This window comes from Equus asinus, chromosome 20 (genome assembly GCF_041296235.1).
Source record: "Equus asinus isolate D_3611 breed Donkey chromosome 20, EquAss-T2T_v2, whole genome shotgun sequence".
Taxonomy (NCBI): domain Eukaryota; kingdom Metazoa; phylum Chordata; class Mammalia; order Perissodactyla; family Equidae; genus Equus; species Equus asinus.
Window position 1 is genome coordinate 113,095,359 of NC_091809.1, and position 20,263 is coordinate 113,115,621.

The 20,263-nt window shown below is 35.7% G+C and overlaps 1 protein-coding gene across 1 annotated transcript in view; it reads right to left on the reverse strand.

Annotated features, from left to right (window-relative positions):
* Positions 1-20,263, reverse strand: part of CCDC73 (coiled-coil domain containing 73) — a 152,768-nt gene that overhangs the window by 115,709 nt on the left and 16,796 nt on the right. The window contains exon 2 of the mRNA XM_014863229.3: positions 4,776-4,928. Within this exon, the coding sequence (XP_014718715.3) occupies positions 4,776-4,913 (138 nt within the window). The 5' untranslated portion in view covers positions 4,914-4,928. The remainder of the gene's footprint in view (positions 1-4,775; positions 4,929-20,263) is intronic.

A 20,263-nucleotide genomic window follows, 5' to 3' on the forward strand; every position in this document is an offset into this window, starting at 1 on the left:
AGAAAAATGATGCTCACTCCATATTGTAAGTTACACAAGAATAAGGCAAGCACTGTTCAAACTATCTTGATAAGTTTTTTTACAAAGAGATAAAACACATTAATTCTCAATGTGTCTAATGTTTTAAATCACAGTTACTAAATATTTTTTCATTTTCCTTTACATTTGTAACAGAAGAGAGTATGTAATGTTTTCACAAATATTTTTAAGTCACAGGACAATCATAACTTTTACCATTTATTATTAAGATGGTTTTTGCATGTTTTCAGCTTGCAGGGTCATTTTTATGGTCCCACGCTACCATGTACCATGTACATCTCCCATATTAGTACATATGTACCTACTTTATTCTTTTTTAAGAGCTACATAATATTCCATTTGCCTGATTCAGCCACCTAATTCTGCATATCAAACCACCCCAAAACTTAGTGATTTAAAATAACAATTTATGGGGCTGGCCCCGTGGCCGAGTGGTTAAGTTCGCACGCTGCGCTGCAGGCGGCCCAGTGTTTCGTTGGTTCGAATCCTGGGCGCAGACATGGCACTGCTCATCAAACCACGCTGAGGCAGCGTCCCACATGCCACAACTAGAAGGACCCACAACGAAGAATATACAACTATGTACCGGGGGGCTTTGGGGAGCAAAAGGAAAAATTAAAATCTTTAAAAAAAAAAAAAAAACAATTTATTAGATCTCACAATTGTGTACATTGCCTGGGCTTAGCTGGGCAGTTCTGCTTCACATGCTGTGAATCAGGTTACTCATGCAGATGTAGTCACTTGGTAGCTTGGCTGTGGCTGGAATGTCCATGATGTTCTCTCATTCCGATGTCTCTCCCCACATGGCTTGTTATCATTAAATAATCTATTCAGAGCTTTACGGCATGGCAGCTTGCTTCCAAGAGGGTATATTTCAAGAGCACAAGCCCTCATGTGCAAGTACTCATTCAGCCTGCTTGTACACTTGCTAATGTCCCGATGTCACACGGCCATGACCAGGGCTAAGTTAGTGTGGGAGTAATCTACTCAAGGGCATGAATACCGAGAAATGTGGTTTATTGGAAGCCACTAATGTAACAGTATCACTTATTTACTGCCTGTTGATAGACATTTAATTGTTAACAATTTTTCCCTTTACAACAAGATAGTAAATATCATTGTAGAAAAATCTTTGTCCAATTAAGCCCACATAAGAAATTATCCTAGAAAAAATGTAAACTGTTCATACTTAATCATCAGGAAACTCTACATTAATTTACACAGATAAAACTCATATTCTATTTATCAACTCTACTGATTTACACCAATAAGGATATAACAGCACTCATTCCTGGGCCAGCCCTGTGGTTGAGTGGTTAAAGTTCTGGGCACTCTGCTTAGGCAGCCTGGGTTTGCTGGTTCAGATCTCAGGAGCAGACCTACTCCACTCATCAGCCACATTGTGGAGGCACCCCACATACAAAGTGAAGGAGGACTGGCACAGGTATTAGCTCAGGGCTAATCTTTCTCAAGGGAAAAAAAAAAAAAAGAGGAAGATTGGCAACAGATGTTAGCTCAGGGCAAATCTTCCTCACTGAAAAACAGTACTCATTCCTGAAAAATCTTGCCAACACTAAGTTATTCATATTTTTAATATTTTTCCAATAACTTGCATTTATGTTATTAGTAAAGTTAAGCATATTTTTTCATATTTTATGGTTATTTGCATTCTTTCTTTTCATTTTTTCTTTTCGGTAGTCTTTTGTTTTTAAAGATTGGCACCTGAGCTAACAACTATTGCCAATCTTATTTTTTTTTTCCTGCTTTTTCTCCCCAAATCCCCCCAGCACATAGTTGTGTATTTTTAGTTGTGGGTCCTCCTAGTTGAGGCATGTGGGACGCCACCTCCACATGGCCTGACGAGCAGTTCCATGTCCATGCTCAGGATCTGAACCAGCAAAACCATGGGCCGCCAAAGCGGAGTTTGAAAACCTAACCACTCAGCCATGGGCCAGCCCCTGGGTTGTCTTTTGATTTGTAGAAATGTTTTGTAAATAAGATTATTGATCCTATTTTCCATTTTGCATGTTGCAAATATTTTCTCTCAGTCACTTGTTTTTTAACTTGATTTACAGTGGCTTTTATCCCATGGAAGGTAGTAATTTGTATATCACCATATCTAGCCATATTTTCCCATAGGAAAGATAATCTCTATTCCCAAGACTGTAAAAATTATTTCTTATAATTTCTAGTATTTGTATATATTTTTTCTTTGCATTTAGTTTTTTTCTCCTAAATTTTGATTTTTGTGTCCAAAATTGTCCAACTTTTGTCCAAACTGTCCAAATTTCATTTATTGACTGTCCTTCCTTTCCTCCACTGGATTGATTTATTCCCTTACTGATCTATTTATTCCTGCAACAGTGTCATATTTTTAATTATAAAAGCATTAGAGCATGTTTTAACATCTGATAGAGCAAGTAGCACTTCATTCTTTGAAAATTTTTTGTCTATACTCATACATTTTTCTTTTTCTTTTTCCAGTTTTATTAAGATAAAATTGACATATAATATTTTATCAGTTTAAGGTGTACAATATAATGATTTGATATATGTACATATTCATACATTTTTCTTATAGACATAACTTTAGAATCATCCTGCCAAATTCTGAAAAACATTCCATTGGGTTTTGATTGGCAGTGCATTAAATTTTCAGATCCTGTCTTAGTCCGTTTGGGCTGCTATAACAAAACACCACAGACTGTGTGGCTTATAACCAGAAATTTATTTCTCACAGTTCTGGAGACTGGAAATCTGAGATCAAGGTGCCTACACGGTCAAGTTGTGTGTCTGGTAAGAGCTGCTTCCCAATTTATAACTCACATGGTAGAAGGGACTAAGGAGATCTGTTGGGCCTCTTCCATAGGGGCACTGATCCCACTCATGAGAACTCTGCCCTCATGACCTAATCACCTCCCAAAGGCCTCCATCTCCTACTATCATCACATTGGACATTAGGTTTCAACATATGAATTTGGGGGGGACACAAACGTTCAGACCATAGCAGATCCATTGAAGGAACCTCTAGAAATGAAAAATGTAATCATGGAAATTAAAAACTCTAAGCAAGGTTAGATGGCAAGTAAAAACATCTGAAGAGACAATTAGGAAACAACGAAACAAATTACACAGAATGCAATACAGAAGTACAAATAGATGGAAAATATAAAAGAGAGTTAAGTCATAAAATCCAGAATGACATGGTCCAAGATGCTATTTAATGGGATTTCCAGGAGATAACAGAGGAAATAAGGGAGAGGTAATGCTCAAAAAGATCACGGCTGAAAATTTTCCTAAGATTCAGGAAGCAAAATGAGTCCCAAGAAATGTAAATAAATTCACACCTTGACTCATTAAAACTAGACACCATTAAAGATAAAGAGAAGATCTTAAGAGCAAAGAGAAAGAAATGATGGATTACCTACAGAGGAACAATTAAACTAACACCAAACTTGTCAATAGTAACAAAAGAATTCAATAAAATCTCTTTAAAATACTGACAGAACATAAATATCAATCTACAATTCCAAGGCAAAATAAGACATTTTCTGTCAAAAAAGAAAGCAAGCCTTGCCATTAGTAGACCTTTCAGTATCAAAACTGACTGGACAAATGTAGACTAGCTGGGCCAGTTTCTGGAATAATAAAACAATATAAAGTTTTAAATAGTTATCTAAAGTTGCTATACTTAGAAAAGATACCATTTAAAACTAATTTTACAATAATAGTTCTTTTTAATGCTTATCCAAGATATCCTTTTTAGCAGGATTTCTTCCTTGTTAAATAGACTTTTCTTATACTGATAATAAATAGCTTTATATAAGTTGAACATTGTGGTAATCAAATTTTCTTATTATAACAAATTTCAATATTTTTAAATCTTAGAGCAAGGTTCACATAATAAAAATGTTTCAGATCTCTTTTTCTCTCACTTATAGTTTATTTTCAGGAAGTCATCAAATTCTAAGGATTCTCTTTTCTGTCTCTTCTGTTCTATCTTCACAACTATATGTAAGTCCTAGTGACCTCATCTCTAGATCATTATTACAACAGTTTTATAGTTTATTTTATTCTCTCCAGACCCTTACCAACTCCAATCTATCTTCTAGAGAACTGACAACATACTCTTCAAATTTAGACCCACAGAGTTTCAGAAATGAAATGCTTTCAAAGAGTTTTGCACAATATAGATCTGCTGAAACCAACTATCTTTTACAATTTTATATTAGATATCTCCTTTCTAAAAATCTCAGAGTTATCACTTTAAAAATATAAGGATATTTAATTCTTTGAACTCAGAATACTTACTACACATATTTTGTCACTTAATCATGTAGTGCCTCATGCCTTTATTTAATCATTTCATAGGCACCTATCTCATAACCTTTACCAAAATGTAACCTCCTGAAGAGCAGTTGTTTTTTTATCAGTCATAGTGTCTAATTATAGTGTTATCTGTGCATTCCAAGGCACTCAGTAAATACTAGCTGACTTATCAAATACTTAACAATCTGAAAATCTTTTATTTTTTGCTTTAGTTTATAAATTCTTCTTCTTTCCCATTCCCAGATGTCAACTAAATCTGTCCTTTTCTCTTTTACTTCATGATTTGGACTGTATTTCTTCTTTCTAAATAAGAGGTCATTTTGTTATGTCTTTTATTTTCCTTAAACCAAAAAACCAGAGAAAATCAAGTTCTCTGATAAAAAAAAGCATTGTAGAAAAGAACTTACCCTTCTCATACGTAATTCTTCTAATGCCTCCAGTAAACTTGTTTTGAAATCTAATAGCTGAACAGAAAACAATGTCTCTGAAGAACTTTGGAGAGTAAAGGTAGATGATGATGACTCAGTCTTAAAATCATTCTCCATATTAACATTTATTTCCTGTAATATAAAAAAGTTTTAACTGAAAACAATCATCTATCTAGGTTTTTCAAGTGCAGCACAGTTACCATAAAAATATAACAACCTGTATCCTATAATCCTCCAGGTTTAACACTGAATAACAGCTGTCATCACTCCTATTCTGATGTTGATACACAGAACATTTAGCAACAATGATGCCATTCTGTTTCTTTTGTTTTTCTGTTAACCTTAGTACCCTCGGAGACTAAATTTTTTGCCCCCAGCACCCGTCTCCTAAAGGTTGGCTGCCTAATATTGCAGGCAAGGGTTGGCCCTTCACGAACTGCTTCATACCAAGGCTGAGACAGACATAATGCTTCCTGAACTTTACCTTGATATAAAGCATTTCGTAAGGATGGTGTGAATACTAATTAATAGGAATGCAATCTTTAAACCCAACAAAGTTGGAAGAAGAGGACTAGGGTAACTGCCTTTTATTAAAAACCAAGGCACTTAAATATCTTTCTCATCCCCAAAAATTCATAAGTAGGCTGCACGAAACTTTTCAACTTTTCATTTTATTATCAATTCACAGTAGTTGCAAAGAAATATACGGGGAGTCCTAAGCACCATTCACTCAGCCTCTCCCAATGTTAAGATCTTGTACTATAACAGTACAATATAAAAACTGTGTATCTGACATTAGTACAATCCACAGAGCTTATAATGATTCTACCACTCATTTGTGCATGCGTCTGTGTGTACAATTTGTGCATGTCTATTATATACACAACTTCTTGTAACTACCACGACATTCAAGATACAGAACTGTACCATCAACACAGGGTCCCTCATGCAGCTGCTTTGTCTCCATACTCATTACACTAATCTTTTCTCTATTTCTATAATTTTGTTATTTCAAGAGTGTTATATAAACGGAATCATACATCATGTAATCTATTGAGATTGGATTTTTTCACTCGTAATAATTACCCTGAAGTTCATTTAAGTCTTTCTGAGTAATAGTCCATGGTGTGGACGTACTATGGTTTGTTTAACCATGTACTCACTGAAGGACAACTGAGTGGTTTTCAGTTTCTGGCTCTTACAAATACAGCTGCTACAAACATTCATGTACAAGTTTCTACACAAACCTAAGTTTTCATTTCTTAGGGATAAATGTCCAAGGGTGCAATTGTTGGGGTGAATGAATGAAAACTGAGTCAATTTTCAGTTGTAAAATAAACTGCCAAACTATTTTCCAGAGTGGCTACACCATTTCACATTCCCATTGGCAATGTATGAGTGATCTAGTTTCTCCAAATCCCTACCAGCATTTGATGTTATCACTATTTTTTAATTTTAGCCATTCTGATAGGTATTCTATTATTAATCATTCTCCAGAGAAGCAGAAGCAATAGGATGTGTATATATGGAGAGAGAGACAGAGAGACAGAGAGAGAGAATTTATTTTAAAGAATTGGCTCATGCAATGGTGGGGTCTGGCAAGTTTGAAATCTTCAAATCTTCAGGGCAGGTCAGCAGGCTGGAGACCCAGGGAAAGGTCGATGTTGCAACTTGAGTCCAAAGGCAATCTAGAAGCAGAGTTCCTTCTTCCTTGGGGAACCTCAGTCTTTTTCTCTTAAGGCCTTCAACTGATTGCCTGAGGCCCACCCACAGATGGAGGGAAATCTGCTTTACTCAAAGTCTACTGATTTAAATGTTGATCTCATCCAAAAATTACCTTCACAGCAATATCTAGACAGGTGTTTGACCAAATATCTGGGGACTGTAGCCTAGCAATCTTGACACATAAAATTAACCATCACAAGTGTGTATGCAAGAAACTTTCTAAAAGAGAAACTTCCATTCTTAAAAATGATGGGCTGTGTTATTTGGACCAATCCTCCAACTAAAAACAAGTAACAATTCTTATATTTTTTAATCTTCTTAAAAGTGTCAAATACCTGTGTCAAAGATAATAAAAACTATGAAATTTTATATTATAAATTATAAAATTATAATATAAATATAAATATAAAATTATAAAAGTGTCAAAGATAATAAAAAATTATGAAGCCAAATTCTAAATTCCAAAAAAGACCAAGAATCAAGAAATAAACTGAGCATAGAAAGCCATCCTTACCCTGTGAGCATTTGCCAAATTGAGAAAAATTAAATAACAGCTTTAATGGCCTCTGGTGTGAGAGATACGGAATTCAAACCTAGGGCCTGCCAAAGTAGGAGGTCTAATACGAGACCCACTGTATATCAGAAGAGTTAAACTCTCAGGTAAGGTTAAAGCAAAAATAATCCACCTTCTACAGGAGAGCTGCCTTGGTGCTGAGCAGATAAAGCATAAAGGAGAAGAAAAGGGAGGCTGAGACAAGGAAAGAGAATATAAAAAAAAGTTTCATCCCATAAAGTTGTAAACAACTTAATTTTAAATGAATTTGTTAACAAAATTTGCTTCATAGGATGGTGAAAGAAACCTCAACCTATCCATATGATTTAAAATGCTTCCAGACTAGTAGTGCCCATAAGAACCTGGCAGAAGCAAACGAAAATTCTTTCTAGAGGAATGTAACTTTATTCTAGGTAATCTAGGAATCTTCATAAATAGTTTTTCAAGGAAAATAAACAGCACACAAAGATAACCAGGCAGGAAGAAAACACTGTATTACAAGAACAAGCAAGAAGAAATAGACAAGAGAAATGGACAGACACACAACTGCAGATTTTGGCATTATCACAAACAGAATTTAAAACAACTATCCTTACTCTGTTTAAAGAAATAAAGTCAAGGTTGAAACTATCTGTAAAGAATAGCAGATTTTTTAAAGACCCCAGTAGACTCTCTAGATTTGAAAAATATAATCAACAATTAATAACTCAATCAATATGTCTGGCAGAAGATTGGACACAGCTGAAAAGAAAAACAGTATACTAGAAAACAGGTCAGGTACAATATCAAGGATACAGCAAGGAAATACAAAAATGGAAAGTACAGAAGCAAAGTTAAGGAAGATGGAATATAAAGTGAGAGGCAATAATACAGTTCCAAAAAGAAGAAGGGAGAAATAAAGAGACACAGGCTATATTCTGAAGAGATAATAGCTGAGGAGTTTGCAGAACTGAAGAAAACACCAAGCTTCAGATCAAGAATCCCAGTGAATTCAAAAATGCTGCATTTATTCAATTCTGACTGAAAAGAAAGAAGCATTGGGTTGTATTGAGAAACTGAAGAGAAAGGGGTTGCTTTTTTGTTTTAATCTCATGTTGAATTGTACTTAGTTCATGGTTTACAAACACCTTTAGTCCATGTAAAGCATCATACTTGAATATGGTTTTATTCTTTTTTGTACTTGTTTTCTAATTCCATTCCCCTTCCCAACCTTTATAGACCACCCGTAATGCTCCCTTGAATCTATAGTTATCCTTTCAACATAGTGTTATGTGTGTGTACATTTAATTCACATAAATTCTATTTTTCTACACAGAGAAAAAAATTGCAGCAAATCCAAAATGGATTAAAAAAACATATCTATAGATATCACAGTAAAGTGACAGAAAAAAAACCCTGAAAAATCTTACAAGAATACAACTAAATGTCAGAAGACTTAAAGCATATAGATATTGCCAGAACAAGGAATCAAAGAAAATACGAGAATGAAAAATTACGGAGCAATATAGCTCACGAAAGTAGATTCAAATTCTAAACAGAACAACAGCATACTGAAGCTAACAATGGATAAAAACAATATATCATAGCAAAGTTGGCTTTATTACAGGAATGTAAGATTTGTTTAACACTGTAAAATCAATTAATGTGGGGCCAGCCCCGTGACGGAGTGGTTAAGTTTGCATGCTCCGCTTCAGCAGCCGAGGGTTTCGCTGGTTCTGATCATGGGCGCAGAAATGGCACTGCTCGTCAGTCCACACTGAGGCAGCATCCCACATGCCACAACTAGAAGGACCCACAACTAAAATATACAACTATGTACTGGGAGGATTTGGGGAGAAAAAGCAGGAAAAAGAAAAAAAGATTGGCAAAAGTTGTTAGCTCAGGTGCCAATCTTTAAAATCAATTAATGTAACTCTATATTAAGATGTTAAAAGAAAAAATTACATGATCATAGATAAAGAAAAAGCATCTGAAAATACACAACAACTCCTGATGATATTAAAAGAACTCTCAAAACAATTAGCAGAAGGGAATTTCCTTAATTTGATCAGCAGAATCTATAACAATGATTCAGCAACATCATACTTAACAGTGAAAAGTTGAAAGCGTTTTCCCTGAGATGAGGAATGAGAACTTCAATTACCACTACATTTTATTCAAAGCAGCACAATGAGGCAAGAAAAGAAATAAAAGGTACACAGACCAAAAAGCAAGAAATAAAACTGTCATTCACTAATGAAATAATTGAGAATACAGAATATCTCTTTAAAACTACAGATAAAGTATTAGAATTAATAAAAAGATTTAGCAAAGTAGAAGGAAACAATACAATAACCAACTGCATTCCCATACACTAAGAAAAAAGCTTGGAAATAAAATTTAAAATAACATTTGCAATAGCATTAAATAAATAAAATACCTAACAATAAAGCTAACAAAACGTGCAAGATCCTTTAGGTAGAAAAATATAAAACTTGATTAAATAACACCTAAATAAATGAAGAAATATACCATATTGATAGACTGGAAGCCTTAAAATTGAAAAGAAGTTAATTATCCCCAAGTTGAAAATTCAATCAATACAATCTCAACCAAAATTCCAACAGTTCTTGTGAAACTCAATAAGATGATTTTAAAATTAATATAGAAATGACCAAGAACAGCCAAGGTACTCTTGAAAATCAACATAGTACGAAAATTTGTTCCATCAATTATGAAGACTTATTACAACACTAAACCAATTAAGACAGTGTGATAATGATGCAGGGAAAGACAGAGAGACCCAGGAAACAAAACAGGGAACCCAGACCTATGGGTGTATAGGTGGGTGTGTGTGTGTGGGGGGGGGGGGTGTGGGTGTATGAACATGTATATATCATATCAGGAAGGAAAGGAATATTTATTTGGATGACTGTGTATTTTAGAAAAAAAATAAAATTTGAACCCTACTTCACATCATACACAAAGATAATCCAAAGTGGATTAGAAAACCAAATTTTAAAAGTGAAAGTATAATGCTGTTGGAAGATACTACAGAATATATTAGTTGCTCTTAAACTAAGGAAGGACTTTTTAAACAAGACACAAAAAGCACTAATAATGAAGCAAAAGACTAATAACATTGATTATTAAAACTAAGAACGTCAGTTCATCATAAAGACAATAAAGAGATAAATCACAAAGTGGGAAAAGTATTTTTAACACATATAACCAAAAAAAGGGACTAATATCACAGAACATATTTTAAATATAATAAAAGGAAAATGACAGACAAACCAATAGAAAAGTACACAAGATATTTAAACAGGAACTTCATAAAAAAGGATATCCAAATAGCCAATATACACAGGAAAACGTGCTCAGTCTCACTGTAGTCAGGAATATGGCAATTGAGACTCCAAGATTCCAGAACATACTCACCAGATTGGCAAAAACTTGTAAGTTTGACATTACCAGGTATTGGTGAAGAAGTGAAGCAATGGGAATTCCCAGACACTGTCAGTATACAAACTGGTAAAACCACTTTGGAAAACAGTTCGGTAGAATAAGGTTGAAGACATAAATTCTTTATCAGTGCAACAACCCCCCTCACAACATAATGACGTAAAATAACATTAAAAAACAAAACAAGTACCTCAACATAATAAAGGCTATATAGGACAAGCCCACAGCTAACATCATACTCAATGGCAAGAAGCTGACAGTGTTTAAGATCAGAAACAAGACAAAGATGCCCAGTGTCACCACTTTTATTCAGCATACTACTGGAAATCCTAGCCAGAGCATTTAGGCAAGAAAAAGAAATAAAAGGCACCCAAATAAGAAAGGAAGAAGAAAAACTGTTACTTTTTGCAGACTACATGATGTTACATATAGAAAATCCTAAAAACTCCACCAAAAAGCTGTTAGTACTAACAAATGAATTCAGTAAATTTGTAGGATACAAAACCAATATACAAAAATCTGCTGCATTTCTATACACTAATAACCAACTATCACAAAGAGAAATTAAGAAAACAATCCCATTTACAATTGCATCAAAGAGAATAAAATGCCTAGGAATAAATTTAACCAAGGAGGTGAAAGACCTGTGCACTGAAAACTATAAGACGTTAATGAAAGAAACTGAAGACGACACAAATAAATGGAAAGATATTCCATGCTCATGGATTGGAAGAATTAATATTGATAAAATGTTCATACTACCCAAAGCAATCTACAGATTCAATGCAATCCCTATCAAAATTCCAATGGTATTTTTCACAGAAACAGAACAAACAGCTCTAAAATTTGTATGGAACCACAAAAGACCCAAAATAGCCAAAGCAATCTTGAGGAAGAAGAACAAAGCTAGAGATATCACACTTCCTGATTTCAAACTATATTACAAAGCTATAGTAATCAAAACTGTATGGTATTATAAAAAAACATACACATTGATCAATGGAACAGAACACAGAGCCCAGAAATAAACCCTCATGTATATGGTCAATTAATTTATGACGAAGGAACCAAGAATATACAATACAGAAAGAACCGTCTCTTCACTAAATGGTGTTGGGAAAACTGAACAGCCACACGCAAAAGAATAAAACTGGACCATTATCTTACACCATACACAAAAATTAACTCAGAATGGATTAAAAACTTGAATGTAAGACCTGAAACCACGAAACTCCTAGAAGAAAACAGTCGGTAAGCTCCTTGACATCAGTCTTGGCAACGATATTCTGGATTTGACACCAAAAGCAAAAATAAACAAGTGGGACTACATCAAACTAAAACAAACAAGCAAATCCAATGATCAACAAAATGAAAAGGCACCCTACCAAATGGGAGAAAATAATTGCAAATCATATATCTGATAAGGGGTTAATATCCCAAATATATAAAGAACTCATAATCCACTAGTGAAAAAACAATCTGACTAAAAAATGGTCAGAGGCTCTTTTAGACACTTTCTCCAAAGATGACATACAGGTGGCCAACAGGTACATGAAAAGGTGCTCAACATCACTAATCATCAGAGAAATGCAAGTCAAAACCACAATGAGATATCGCCTCACACCTGTTTGGATGGCTATAATCAAAAAGACAAGAAATAACAAATGTGGAGAAAAGAGACCCCTTGGGCACTGTTGGTGGGAATGTAAATTGGTGCAACCATTATGGAAAACACTATGGAAGTTCCTGAAAAAATAAAAAATAGAACTACTATATGATCCAGCAATTCTACTTTTGGGTATTTATCTGAAGAAAACAAAACCACTAACATGAAAAGATACATGAACCTCCATGTTCATTGTAGCATTATATACAATAGCCAAGACATGGAGGCAACCTAAGTGTCCATCAATAGATGAACAGATAAAGAAAACATGGTGCATATACATACACAATGGAATATCATTCAGCCATAAAAAATAAGGAAATTTTGCCACTTGTGACAACATGGATGCACCCTGAAGGCAATAAACTAAATAAAATAAGTCAGACAAAGACAAATACCATATGATCTCACTTACATGTACAACCTAAAAAAAAACAAAACAAAACCCATCAAACTCAAACATACAGAGAACAGATTGGTGGTTGCCAGACATGGGAGGCGGGGTGGGTGAAATGGGTGAAAGTGAACAAAATGTACAAACTTCCAGTTATAAAATAAATAAGTCCTGGGGATATAATGTATAGCATGGTGACTACAGTTAATACTGTCCTGTATATTTGAAAGTTGCTAAGAGAGTAGATCGTAAAAGTTCCCATCACAAGAAAAAAAATTGTAACTATGTATGGTGATGGATGTTAACTAGACTTACTGTGGTGATCATTTTGCAGTATATACAAATATTGCATCATGTTATACATAATGTTGTATGTCATATAATGTTATATGACAATTAAATGTTAATTTAACATATGCAATGTTATATGTCAATTATATTTCAATTAAAAAAAGGAAACAAAACAAAACATTTATTTAGCTCAGGATTCTGAGGATTGGCAATTTGGGCTGGACTCAGCTGGGTGCTTTCTCTGTTCTCTGCTAGGTTTTATCAGTGAGTCTGTGATCAGCTGCCTGTCAGATGACTCTGCTTCTGGGGATTCATCGTCAGCTGGGGTACCAGGACACCTGAACCACATAGCTCTCCTCATATATTATGGTAGCCTACGTCTGTTTACACAGTGGCAGGACCAGCTTCCAAGAAGAAAAGCAGAGCAGCCAGGCTTCTTGAGGCCCAGGCTCAGATATGGTATAACATCACTTCTATTACATTCCATTGGACAAAGCAAATCACAAAGTCAGCCCAGATTCAAGAGGTGGAAAAATACACTCCACCTCTTACCGTAGGGAGATGCAAAGCCACGTTACAAAAGGATGTGAATACAGAGAGGGCAGAAATTGTGTCCACTTATGCAATCTACCAGACACCCCTCTGACCCGGCAATTACTTTCTTTGGTATGTACCCCTATTCCCATTTGATCTGTCAAAATGTTACCATCCTTGAAAAGTCCACTAAAATATCTCTTCCTCCAAGAAGTCATTTTGGCCTAATTAGAGTAGTCCTTTCCTTTTGCTGAGCAACCATAACAATACGTAACTATCCTAAAATACATCTTATACCTGGACTCACTGCAGCTAATTCCCTAACATCTTCTTTACTACAGAAGATTAAACTAAACCAATTATGGTAATCTCATTACCCTTGCCACTGACTGATTTATAAATAGGCAAGCAACTCAATCCTGGCCAAAGAGATCTGAAGGGAAGTGTATTCTGAAGACAGGCTTCTGAGAAAGTTTTCCTTGCTCCTGAGAAAGAGTCTCAGGAGGAAATAAACCCCTTCTTGTGCTGGATATTGTTTTGTCTAATCTTAACACCTGGAAGTCCTGAAGCTATCTCTGACCACAAGGGGAGTCAGCTTGAGGGCAGTGAGGACGGCAGGGCAGTGATAAGGAAAGAACCCTGGTCCTTGACAACACTATTCAGGCACGAGTTATACCTTAGCAGGAGTCTACCCAACCTCCATGCTTCCAAAATGTAAGATAATAAATGCCCGTCTTTTTAAAGCCAGTTTCAGTCAGATTTTATATTATCTGATACCAAAAGAATTCTAACTAATTCAACGTCCTACTATCTATCGGTGCATCTATTACGTTTGCCAGTAGTTATTGGTATACAAGACAACCCACACTAGATGACCCCCTAAGGGCAGAGCCATGTCTCAGTTAATTTTCTTTCTTTACTTTGTTTTGTTAATTTTTTAACCAAAGTAATATTTGCATTTGGTTATAAAACTTAAAAAAAGCTGATAAGCACATATTGGAAAATAGCAATCACCTGGCCTACATTTCCTCATTCCCACCAGCCAGTGTCAGCTACTTGGAATTAGTTTGGCTGTTTCTTCTAATATTTACATTTATGTTCATAAATAATGAAATTCTATTTCTGGATGTATAAATTTTCACTGTATTTTTTATGTCCTGTTACAGTAATTAATTCAGCTCACTTACATCACCCATAATCACCATCGCTTTCCCTCCTTCCATCTTCCCAGTAGCCTTACAGCACAATTCTTGGTTGACAACTGTCAGTTTACAGCAGTGGTCCTCAAAGTGTGAGAAGATTTTTTTCCAGGGAGTCTGCAAGGTTAAAAATGTTTTCATAATACTACTACAGCGTTATTTGCCTTTTTAATTTTCATTTTCTCATTAGTGTACAGTGGAGTTTTCCATAAGCTACATGATATAATATTGCAAGAGAGTGAATGCAGAAGCAGATATGAGGATCCAGGTGTCTTCTTTTAAGCCAGCTATGAAGATTTGGAAATAGAAAACAATGCCATTTTATCACCAAAATTTTTTGTTTAGGAAAATGTTATTTTTTATAAAAATGTTATTTAAGATTTCATAGATTTGTTATTTTTACTTGAATAAATATATTTAAATTTTCTCAGTTTTAATTTCTCATCTCACAGAGAAAATATCAAAAGATATATCCCATATAAACAAAAGCTGTTCAACGTCTTTAATAATTTTTAAAAGTATAAAAAGTTCTCAAAACTTTGAGACCTGCTAGTTTAAATTATTAAAACTTATACAGTTTCACTTCCAAGCCAAGTAAAACACTGTAATACATCCTTTGCGGTTGTCCTCAAGTTTCAATAATTGTTCAGATTTTTTTTCTCATTTCTTATTTTGCTTCGTATCTGCCACTTATTTTTTCCAAGTGGTCCAAAAAATGTCAGTCATATAACAATAATTTTTCCAAATTTTCAAAGACATCGAATGATTTTAGTCATCACTCTCCCACATCCTTCTGTTCTGCTGCTCGAACTAGGCCTAGTTAGCAGATGCACCACCATTGTTCCAGTTTTCCACTGACATTTTCTTGTGTTGGAAGCTCTGTTTCCTGGCTCCTATGCCTTCTTCTTTTTTGATTTTTCATTTTGATAAACAGTAACCCCCAACAACTTCCTACGGAAAGGTGAAGGGGAGGTAAATTTTTAAAATGTAGAAATGTCTGAAAATTACATTCTTCCAACCTCATACTTAATTGATAGTTTGGTCTCAGTTGTGGGAAAGTTTGCCTATAATAATTTCTTTAATAATATCCTCCACATGTTCTCTGTTCTCTCTTTCTGAAACTCCTTTTAGTAGGACAACGGATGACATATACTGATGATCCAATTTTCTTTTCCCTCCTATTTTCCATCTTATTGTACTTCTGTTCCACTTTCTGAGAGATCTCCTTCCCTTTATCTGCCAATCATTCTGTTGAAATTTTTCACGTTTTTAATGTCCAAGAGTTCTTTCATGTTATATGTTGTGTTTTTTTCATAACATCACATTTTTGTTTTATGAACATAAGAACCTCTCTTATCTGGCATTTATTTATATATTGTGTATATATTGTTATGTATTATTTAATGGCCACAAATTCCTCCCATTCAGTATCCACGCCCCTTTATAATACAATTTTCTTGCTCTTCCCATCCAGAAATGGAATATATTTCTTCACCCTTCTGAATCTAGGGTAGCTTTATAACTTGCTTTGATCAATAGAATGTGGTGGAATTAACATTGTATGAATTCCAGAGTTTAGGCTTCAAGAAGTCTTGCAGTTTCTGCCTTTGAACTCTTGGAATGCTCCTCAGAGAGCACCATGATGTGAAGAAGTCTGAGATGATATACCACGTGAAGAAAGAAACTCAGGAGTTTCAGCTTTTCCAGCTGAGCTCAGCCCCAAGCAAATCCACCAACTAAATAAACTTATATGAAAGAGCCTACAGGAAACCAGTAGATGAACATTCCATTCAACGCACAAAATTGTGAGAAATAATAAATCATTTTTGTTTGAAGACACTAAGTGTTCGGTGATCTGTTAGTCAGCAATAGGTAACTAATATAAAAATCAATACTAGAAATAGAATAATGTCATACAAAAATCTAAAACACGCAGCACTGGCTTTGGGACTGCATGATAAACAGAGGCTGGAAGAGTGGCATGGAGACTACGGAAACTGTCATTAGTCTGGAAAGATGGCATGAAATGACTGGCCATGTTGTAGTCTGCAGTAACTTGGAAGATAAAAAATGCACCTAATTAAAATGTGGATCTGAGGAGGTTTCCAAGTAGAGTGTTAGAAGCATACACTGGCTTTTTTTTTTTAAGCTGAATATGAAAGGCATGTGAAGAGAGGTGAATTAAAGGAAGGAATTCTTCAGGTTTATTAAGTCAAATTTTCAGGAAATATGAAGGGCACAGGCTGAGCTGGAAAATAAAATCATTTCACATTTCTAGTCTCTCCAATCAACAGAAATTCTGACAGAAAAAAATAGCTCAAAATAAATATCAAACCAAGGGTTATGGGTCTAAAGACTCTGTAATGCCTCAGAAAAATGCAAAGCAACCTTATTATATAAGAATCTCAAGGGCATTATCTCAGAGCAGCCTGATACTTCCTAAGTAGAGAGAGGTCTGTCTCAAAAGGAATTATGAATGTGCCTTTGGAGAAAAAAAATCATAGGAAACCCAGAAAGTTTTGTGTTTTTTGTTTTGGGTTCTTGTTTTGTTTATTTGTTTGTTTGTTTGTTTCAGTGGACTGGTAGGAGCACTGCCAACTTTGACTAAAAAGAACTGAGACAGTTCAAGATGAAGAGGCTTCTGAGCCACCAAAGTTCTACAGATAGGAAACAAGACCGAAACAGCTAGTCAGGTGCAGAGACCATTTCTTATGGAAAAGGAAGAGCTTTTCAAAGAGCTGGGCCAAGAATCCAGAGGTTTCTAAGAGGAAAACAGTAGACTAGAGAAACACTCCCAGGGAGCAGAATGGAGGTTGTAAAGAAAAACTCTATAGTAATCCTTCACACTACACACAATACTCTACTTCACTTCTGACACTTCTGGTCACCAAATGCCTGGGGTTTTTCCCCACACCAGGCATTTCTACAACACTAGCTGGGTATCCAACTTAAACTCAATTCTGACACTACCTGGGAGATAACGTCAAATCCCATTGGTTAAGGGTTCAGTCCTACAAGAATGCCCCCACCACCACTTCAGACGCCTATCACAAGTCCAGGCTGTCACCTGTATTTCCGACCAACTGGCTATCAATCCGAGGTTTCCATGACCTCCTCCTCAGATTCAATTAATCTGCTAGAGCAGCTCACAGAATTCAGGAAAAGAGTTTACTAACTAGATTACCAGTTTATTATAAAGGATATGAAAAGATAAGAATATACAGCCAGTTGAAGAGACACATCAGGAGAGACCCAGAAGGGTCCCAAGCACAGGAGCTTCTGTCTTTATAGAGCTTGGAACGTGCCACCCTCTCATCACATAGATGCATTCTTGTTCACCAACCCAGCAGCTCTCCGAAACCCTGGAGTTCAGGGATTTTTATGGAGGCTTCATTATGTAGACTTGATTGATTAAATCACTAGCCATTAGTAACCAAGGCAATCCCTAGCCCCCCTCCCCTCCCAGGAGGTCTGGCGGGAGGAGGTGGCCTAAAAGTTCCAACCCTCTAATCATCTTGTTGGTTCCCCTGGCAACCAGCCCCATTCCTTAGGGGCTTTCCGAAAGTCGCATATTAACATAAATTCAGGTGTGGCTGAAAGGGGCTGATTATGAATAACAAGAAAACAGTCTAACAGTTCCTTAAAGGTTAAACATAGAGTTACCATATGATCCAGCAATTCCACTCTTAGGTACTCAAGAGAATGCTGCATATGAATATTCATGAGGAGCACTATTCACAACAGCCAAGAAGTGGAAACAACCTAAATGCCCATCAAGTGATGAACTGATAAATAAAATCAGGTATATCCATTAAATGGACTGTTAGTCAGCGATAAAAAGGAATGAAATACTGGGGCTGGCCCCGTGGCCAAATGGTTAAGTTTGCCCTCTGCTTCAGTGGCCCAGGGTTTCACCAGCTCAGATCCTGGGCACGGACCTAGCACTGCTCATCAAGCCATGCTGAGGCACAGTCCGACATGCCACAACCAGAAGGACCCACAACTAAAATATACCACTATGTCCTGGGGGGCTTTAGGGAGAAGAAGGAAAAATTAAAATTAAATAAATAAAATCTTTAAAAAAAAACAGAATGAAATACTGATACATGCTACAATATAGATGAACCTTGAAAACATTATACTACATATTCTGTGATTCCATTTATATAAAATGTCCAAAATAGGCAAATCCATAGAAAACAGAAAGTAGATTGGTGGTTGCTTAGGGCTGGGGGTTGCGGAGATTGGAGAGGAATAAGAAGTAACTGCTAATAAGTTTGGGGTTTCTTTGTCAGAAGATGAAAATATTCTAAAATTGATTGTGGTGATGGTTGCACAACTCTGTGAATATACTAAAAACTACTTTGAATGAATGTATGGTATGTGAACTATACCTCAATAAAGCTATTATTTTTAAAAATGGAATATTATACTAAAAACCTGAATGGAAGCCCTGGGGCAGGGCTTATTGACTAACAGCTTCCACTACTGGGTGATCAGGTGGCAAGATAAGTCTTTTCATTAGGGGACCACTTCCCCAACATCAATATGTAGACATCTTTTCTCTCAGGTCTTTCATTTTTTCAAGAAAAAACCTCTCCATTCTCTGGTGTTGGAGTGCAGGGGGAGGGGGGAGGATTCTATATGGCAGCATACATTCTGAAAGAAGTGTGATAGATAGGAGGGGAAGGCTCCACATTTAAGGCGGTAGATTTTTACTCAATCTTCACTTGTAGTCCCATGCCTCATCCCTGTCCTCAGCTGTGTCTGGTATACTCCTGACTAGAACTGCCATGGTTCAATTTTTCAGAGCATAAATTTCCCATCTCCTGTCGAGAAGGAGACCTGAGAAGGTTCAAGTATTCTATATACAGATTTTCAACAGATAGCCCTTTTTATGCCCAAGGCATATTCCTGTCTTGTCCCTGTGAGTTAATACCCTTTTTATGCGTTTCAACGAGTGAGTAAAATAAATATATGTGGTCAATCCATCATGTTTAATCAGAAGCCTCAAACAAGATTTCAAAACCCATCTCCTATTTAATTATATAAACTCTGCAGCACATAGAACAACTCCTTAAACAATGTTAGTCCTCAAAAGAATACATGATGAATTACAGAGTAGTTGATTAAAGAAACTTTAATTAGGTTCCCAGCATATGCAGCACACTATCTTAGTTTCTCAGGATATGAGCTCATGACCTGGTTGGAGAGACAGATATGGAAACCAACAGTGTCATGGCACTCAAGTAGAGGCATATACAAAGTAACTATGAAAATACAGAGAAGAAAACAATTAATTCTATCCACAGGGCTTAAGGAGAGTGTTATAGAAAAGATAATATTTGTGCTAGGCCTTAAATATTGTCGGGCAAAGACTATGGGGGAAAAATAACAAGCAAAATGATAGTTATATGTTAACAGTGTTTATCATTTACATAAAATATATCAATTTACCAACAGAAATGTCTACCACATAGTGCAAATCTAGATGATTTGCCACTTGGCTTTGGGAGCTAGTACTGCTATTTTGGTCACTGTGGTATCCCCCAGAATCTAGCCTTCCAGCTGGCACATAATAGGGACTGAATAAATCAGTTTACAGTTCAAAAGCATACCAAATTTACTTGAGCTTTAATGCCTACTTACTTGCTATTCCTT